This window comes from Manihot esculenta, chromosome 18 (genome assembly GCF_001659605.2).
Source record: "Manihot esculenta cultivar AM560-2 chromosome 18, M.esculenta_v8, whole genome shotgun sequence".
NCBI lineage: Eukaryota > Viridiplantae > Streptophyta > Magnoliopsida > Malpighiales > Euphorbiaceae > Manihot > Manihot esculenta.
Genome location: NC_035178.2, coordinates 2,639,172 through 2,647,323, shown reverse-complemented (window position 1 = coordinate 2,647,323; position 8,152 = coordinate 2,639,172). Strand labels below are relative to the sequence as shown.

The window sequence follows — 8,152 nt, the reverse complement described above, 5'->3', positions numbered from 1 at the left end:
GGAAAAGTGGGAGAAATTTTTTGAAAATGAATAAAACCTCCCTATATTTTGTAGATTATTTTTAAAATTTGAGATATTTATTATTTAGTCAATATATATTTTTATTATTTATAAATCAATATTTACATTTTAATAAAAAATTTATTAAAATATTTTTATTTTTTAGTCTATTAATAAAATAGTAATTCAAAATCTATTTTATTTATTTTTTCTGTTAAAAAATATTAAAAAATTAAATTACTCTTATTATTTAATTAATTTTTTTTTCACCGTCGTCTTTCTCCTCTTGATGATTCAATTTATTACCAAACAAATCACTCTCACCCATACCAAATTTTTATTGTACTTTGCTCTAATAACAATATATGCTATTATTTTAATTTTGAGAAAAAATTATTAGAAAAATTAAAATATTATAAAAAAATTTCAGAAAAAGAATTTGAGAGTTAGGAATTTTATTATAAATCAAAGAGCGAGGATAATTTAGGATTTTAAAATTTTCTCTATCCTTTTATAAGATTTTAATGAAAAAAAAAAGTTAAAAATGAATAAAATGAGTATTTCGTGAACTATTAAAAAAAATTAATAAATTTTTAAAAATATAAAAATTAATTTATAAATAATGATAATATCTAATTAATAAAAAGTAAATCTTTTATCATTTAAAAGATAGAATTATAATTTTATTATTAAAAAGATATTTGCTTCTATTATTTTTCTTCCTTTACCTAAACACACTTAAATAAATTATTTTTTCTCGTAATCATTATTTTTTTATTTTTCTTTCGTTATTTTTCCTTCTTCCTATTGTATTAAAATAGTTGGATAACTAAGGCTATATATTAACTCTTATTTAAAAGAGAAAACAAAGAGAAATATTTGTTTGTCTAGAAAGAAAATAGATTAGAATTTTCTATTTAGTCACTTTCTTTTTATGAAATTAGTAAGCACGAACAGTAAAATAAATTTGAGAGTAATCTTCTCATTAAAAGTTAACAATATAAATATTTAAGACGAATTAATTTTTTAAATTACATTGCATATTGTCCCCACCCATCGCATGCACTCATATTTTAATAATTACACGTTTTACATTAATTTTAAAAATGTCTTTGATAGAATTTAAAATAATAAAGTCATTTTAATAATTTTTTTATAATAATTTAATATCTCAAAATTATTTTAATAATCTTATCCAAAATTTACCTTATAGGTTGTGTATATGTATATTCCAAATTTAGAGTTTGTAAATAATAAATAAGATATTGATATAATAAAATTTTTTATCCAATTCATAATTCAAACATTATTGGTAATAGTTAAAATAATTAAAGATATTTTAAAAAATTCTATTATTCCTCCTTTTTATATATACAGTTTGTACATATATAAAATTGAAATTATCATTTAAATATTTTTCAAAAAATAAATATGTTTTGTAGTTATATTTTTATTTTAAAATATATATATTTTTTGTGCCGATTATAATATAAAAAGCAAAAAATTAACAAATATATTTATATTTACACGTCACGCTAAATATATACTTATATATCTATATTTTAGTATTTTTATCATTCAAACAACTCAATTTTAATCGTGACTTAATAAATATTTAATTTTTTTAAAAAATATTATTTTTATATATAATTTTATCAAATTTATAGTTTAAAGTTATATTTAAAAATAATTTTTTGAAATTATAATTAAATTCATAATTTTAAAGTTGTATTTAAAAGTAATTTTTCAAATTTAAATCCATAATTAAATTAATAATTTTAAAATTATATTTTTAAAAGTAATTTTTAAACCTATGGTTTTAAAGATATTTTTAAAGTTTAAGTATTTAAAATAATATTTTTTTAAATTTAAATATTCACAAGTAATATTTTTTAAAATTTAAATATTTATTAAATTAAAATTTTTATAATGTCTAATGAGTAAAATATTAAAATATAATTGTGTAAATATGTATTTTTTTTTCCTTTCATCATGTTTAAAGGAATACATTGATTCAATAATTTATTTTCGGATCATGTTTCATGAAATTTAATTATTTAATCATTGGTTATATACATAATGATTGATTTAATTTTAATTAATTTTAAATATATATAATTTTATAATAACATTTGAATTTAATTGGAAATTAATATAACTAATTCAAAAAATAAAATTTGAATGTTTGTATTATTTTTTAGCAAATCAAAATAAAATATCAATTTGTTAGTATCAAATTCAAACAAGGAGTAATTAGTTAATTCCATTATTCTCATTTTTATATATAAATAATAAAAACAAATAAATGTGAGATTAATTATTTAAACTTTAATATATTAAAAATCTTAATTAAGTAATAATACTTATAAGTATAATTATACAAAATACATATTTTTTATTTTTTTCACAAAACCAAAATATCGTTCAATTAATATTTTTTAATTGAATTCTAAAATAAATAATTAAAAAGTGTTTAAGAAAAAACATCATTAATAAATTTATTATAAATAATCTCTCCTAAACTCACTTTACATTTAAAAAATTTTAATAAAACTATTTATTTTTTAATTTATTTTTTTTTTATATTCTCTTAATCAAATAATATTTATTAAAATTTCTAGCAGAATCTAAATAATTTTTTATACCCATGAACGATAAAGAGTTTTTTTTTTTAAAAATAAAGGAATCTTATGACTTTTTAAAAAAAGAACACAAAATTATGATTTATTTAGAAAATTTTGTTTATAATAACTGAATTAAAACTAAGTTTATCATGTTTTAAAAAAAAACAATTTTATCACTATAAATTAAAATAATAACTAAAATCATAATTTCACAACAATAACAATTCATCCAAAGACTTTAATTTAAAAAAGGGCAAGGACTCCAAACACAATATTTTTTAATATTTTTTATTTGTCCATTACAAGCTTCACGTTTTTTTCCTTTTTTTATCTACAGCATTAACGTATAAAATAATGTATATCTTTACGTATGAATACACATTTTTAATATATTAAAGATGACTGTACATATTAATAATTAATATTCACATACCAATGCACATTTTGAGAGAAGTATTTTTTTAAAAATAAAATAATCATCAATGTTTAAAATAATTAAATTTAATTTTTATATTTTAAGAGTTAAACATTACAAAATCAACATGAGATTCATATTTAGCCCTCCCTCTCTATATATTAAAAAGGCCACTGGTAACGGTGCTTCCATCAATCGGTTATTTTATCAATTTGTTTTTTTTATATATGTATATTTTTAAGTTATTAATACTCAATATTTTATATTATAAATTTTAATTAAATTGTAATTGATCAAAATTAAAAATAAAAAAGACAAATTTCTATAGTTATAATAATAATAAGCACATTTACTTTTGGGCTTTTTAAAAGTGTGAAAAGATGAGAAATAATTAAATAAATTATAAATGTTTATTACAATAACGAATACTATTAACGTCGCGAGCGGTGGTACATTTGGGCTTTTTAAAAATTGTGAAAAGATAGAGAAATAATTAAATAAATTATAAATATTTATTACAATTTTATTTTAGAAAAAATTTATTATTTAATTTTTATATATTCATCAATCCAACATTTTCAAAAATATATTAAAATATTTTTATTTTTTCTTCCAATCAATAAAATAGTTTTTTTATTATTTTTTTCATTAAAAATAAATAAAAAAATTAGAGAAAATTTTTTTAAAATTTAATTTTACTATCAAATAAAATATTTTTTTTTATTTTTAGATATTTTTTTATTAATAAGTCAGTCTCTAAATTTTTAAAAATCTATTAAAATATCTTTATTTTTTTTTTATCAATAAAATAATCTCTCATTCTCCTCCTCAAGAGAAGAAAGAAAAAAAAAAAAAAGATAATGATAGAAAAAATAAGTCAGTTTCTATATTTTTATAAATTTATTAAAACATTCATATTTTTTTTTATATCTATTAAAACGTTATTATTATTTTTTTTCATCAACGAAATAATCTCTACTCCTCATTTTTTAAAAAAAACAAAGAAAAAAAGATAATAATGAAAGAGAAAAAGAAAAAGAAAAAAAGAATTACCTCCTTCTCTTTAAAGGAGAATAGAAGAATTGAAGAAGAATCAGCAAAGAAGAAAAAAGAAGAACTAGAGAAGGAGGATGGGTAATTTAATTTTTTGTTATATTTTTAACGGCATAAATAAATGAAACGATTAATTTATTAAAGGAGAAAAAAAAATATTTTAATAAATTTTTAAAAATATAAAAATTGACTTATTAATAACAACGATAATATTTAAAAATTAAATTATAAATATCTTTTATGTTATAATAATCAAATGGATAAATATCCTTTTATGTTATAATAACCAAATATCCATTAATAAAGCGACGGTCGTGAGAGGTGGTTTATTTTCTTATTTCGGCAATGTGTAAGGTTATTCAATTATTTTCTTAATCATTAAAGCTAAGTAAAAATCTTTAGAAAGCATTTGAAATTAGATGCGAAGATTACATTTTTAGTAAAAATTTAAATAGAGAAAAATTATTTTAAGTAATGTTATTTTTAGTTGAACAATATTATAAATTAGAAAATAAAATTTATTCTTTTAGTTGAAAACATTTTTTTAATCTATATGAAATAAAAAATAAAAATTATTTGTGTGATGGAGAGAATAATATGTTTCATTTACACACAATCTTAAATTTAATATTTAATATTTAATAAATTAATATACATGCCTAAATGTAAATGTTCAATTTAATAACTCTCAAATACATTCTTATAGAGGAAGTTAAGCTCTCTCTATATCCTTCTTTATTTATGTGGGGATTTATCGTTTTTTGACCTTTTAGTTCAAGATTGTAAACTGCTCCTATCTAGTTATGAGGAAGCAAAGTGTGTTTTTGTTCATAGATCTGCGAATGATGTCGCTCATGTTCTAGCAATATCGGCTCATTTTGAGTCAGGTCAAGGAATTTGGATTGATATCCCTTCTCCTCACATTGTTTCTTTATTCTCCTTTAATTAATAAAGTTTTCTTGTTATTTCAAAAAAAAAAAAAAAATTTATGTGGAAAATTGTCAATAAAATTATAAAAATGCTATAATTTAGTAGTCATTTGCTAAAGGATTGAAAGAGAAACACACTAATTTATAATTAAAAAAACGTGTTTAAGATTGCATTTGTTTCATTAAAAACCATCAAACCATTTTTTAAGAAAATAATTCATTTTCTGCTTTTTTGCAATATCAAAACTTTTAAATTTTTTTTGATAAAATGGATATAGAAAATCAAGGGATATTATGGGAGTGTTTTAATTTTCTCTTAATTTTTGGTTATAAAAATATTTTTAAAAAAGTTCTTTTTTTAAAAAAAAAAAAAAAAAAGTTTACTCTATGATGAGTCTTGGCTGGCAGGCTTATTGGGCTTGGGCCAATTGAAAGATCTAGATTTAGATTCTGTGGAAAGTTTAGCCTTCTAGGGTTTAAGACTTGGAAGCACCGGAAAATATTCAAAACGGAGAAACCTCACCTACAGTTACCTTAAACCCTAATTCTTCACTGGAAATGGAACTGCAATCAGTTTGTCGTGGGTTTACCGCTCCCAAATTCAGATTAACACCCAATCGTCTGTTATATAATCAAATTGTAAGTAAATTTTTACACTCGAATTGAATCTTAGGCTTCTCATTCTTGCATTTGTTTGGCAGAGTAATCCTCATCTCACTTTCTCTGTTTCTGGTTCCAATTTTACAAATATTTAGGTTCATTCAAAGCTTGGAAGCGCCTCAAAATGTACGTTTTGCTCTTAAATATATATATTTCTTTACCAGTTTATTCGAATTCGAACTCCAATTCATACACCATTTGATTGTTGAGGGAACTGAAGAAATCAAGTAAATTTAATTTATGTGATATTCATTATTATATATTGTATTATTAGGTTCTACTGAGTTCAAATTTATATAAATTTTACATTTTGAATGGACGAAACTACGTTTAAGGTGAATATGGTCAGCTTTTGTGCTCTAACTTATGGTTTATTCTTTCCCAGCATTTCTGATTGCTGGCTTCGATAATGTGTTTAAGGGGATTCCATCGTCAAGCTTCAGCAGAGGACTTATCATACGAGCTTCTAGTTCCAATTCTAGCGGAAACAGAAATTTGAAGCTTTTGGGTCGAGAAGATGCTGCTGTACCTGCTGATAGTTTTTATTATTTGGAACCATTTAGAGGTAAATCAGGTTCTGCTTCCTTTTGTGGGTTGACTCACCAATCAGTGGAGGAAGGAAAATTGGTGTCAACTCCTTTCGCTGAAGAAAAAGGATCACTTCTTTGGGTTTTGGGGCCAGTGGCGTTGATATCTTCACTGATTGTGCCCCAGTTCTTCCTTGCAAATTCAATTGAGGCTTTCATCAAGAATGAGGTTCTTGTAGGTACTTACTCATTCCTTCAACCTCCTTAATCCACCTTCTTTCATTCCTTAGCTTGTCTTATTATACTTTTGTGCTGCTCAATCTTGAAAAGGTTGAGGCAAAAGATAAAGTGTTATTTTCTTTGCTTGGAATTATATTTTTGTGTTGTAGGACAATTTTATCATGAGTCTGATTTTCCATGTTTAGTTGTCTCTCTGAATTAGTTTAGGTCCCAAATTTAAGTAGTATTATGTAATTTGAGATTTGTGAATGGTTTGAATTATTCATTTCTGGTTTGTGTTTTGGAAAGAATCCTTCAATGCAATGAACTGAGAAAAATTCACGTAGATCTATAAGTTAAAGTTTGAGAAATGTTCCTATTACAAGTGCCATTGTCATGATATTAAATAATGAGCTACCAGGTCCATGTTATAGGACAATGTATTTATAAATTGAACTTTTCTTCAAATAAATATGTGTACTAGCTACGTTTGTCATTGCTTTAATTCAGTAACCGGCTATTCTGCTGCCTTTTTTTTTGTGTTGGGTGCAAGCAATAAGCTCATGGTTGGCATATGTGCTTCAAAAGAAAGTTATTTGTCATCTTTTCAATCAATAATACTGTGTTTGTGTATAAGCAATTTGGCAAAAAGGAAGCGTAACATATTTGTGATGATTATTATGCAGAAATTGTGGCCTCATTTTCTTTTGAAGCTATGTTTTATGTTGGTCTTGCAATGTTCCTGTTTGTAACTGATCGAATTCAGAGGCCATATCTGCAATTTAGCCCAAAGAAATGGGGTCTTATTACTGGCCTTAAAGGATACTTGACATCAGCCTTCTTTGCCATGGGCCTGAAGGTCATCATCCCTCTTTCGGTTGTGTATGTAAGCTGGCCAGTGCTTGGCCTGCCTGCTTTGGTTTCTGTATTTCCCTTCCTAGTCGGCTGCATTGCTCAACGTGCTTTTGAGATTAGTCTGGACAAAATGAGGTCATCTTGCTGGCCTTTAGTCCCTATTATATTTGAGGTATGCTACTGCAATCCATTGCCATCTTTTTATTCTGAAGCCAGAACTTAAGTTTGATGATTTGAATTGGCTTGCAGGTTTATAGAATATATCAATTAACCAAAGCTACTCATTTTATTGAGAAATTGATGCTATCGATGAGGGGGCTTCCTGAGTCTGCACAGTTGTTGGAAAGAAACAACGCCTTAATTGTTATGATAGTGACCTTCCAAATTCTGGGTGTGATTTGCCTCTGGTCATTGTTAACCTTTCTTTTAAGGCTCTTTCCTTCTAGACCTGTAGCAGAGAACTATTGATGTCTGCAATGGCTATTGTATATTCTGTTTCCATGGGTTTCGTGCTTATTTAATATCTGCACAGCACGAGATAACTAGAAGGTTGATGGACACAAGTTTAATGATTGTCATCCGTTATCATTTCTATTAAATCTTGGTTACCAAATCAGGCCCTGTCTTGGATCCAAGGAATCCGTCGTTAACGGCGTTCCTTTTGGCACAAATGTTTCATATGCAGACAATCATACGCGCGCACACACTCATAATCCAGTTAGGTCAATTTCCGTACACAATTAACTATGAGCATTCGTCTTCTATGTGAGCTTCTCTAGGATTTGACAAATTAAACTAAGTGCTACAATAGCCATTGCTGAAGAGTCGGGAGAACTAAGCAATGAATCAGGAATCTTTCTTCTTCCGCCC

General features: G+C 24.1%; 1 protein-coding gene across 1 annotated transcript; it reads left to right on the top strand.

The window, feature by feature from the left end:
* Positions 1-5,487: 5,487 nt before the first annotated feature.
* On the top strand, positions 5,488-7,895 carry LOC110606028. Its single transcript, XM_021744744.2, has 5 exons — positions 5,488-5,660; positions 5,777-5,807; positions 6,067-6,447; positions 7,114-7,454; positions 7,532-7,895. The coding sequence occupies exons 1-5, from the start codon at positions 5,580-5,582 to the stop codon at positions 7,748-7,750; spliced, it is 1,053 nt and encodes a 350-aa protein (XP_021600436.2). The 5' UTR covers positions 5,488-5,579; the 3' UTR covers positions 7,751-7,895.
* Positions 7,896-8,152: the final 257 nt, after the last annotated feature.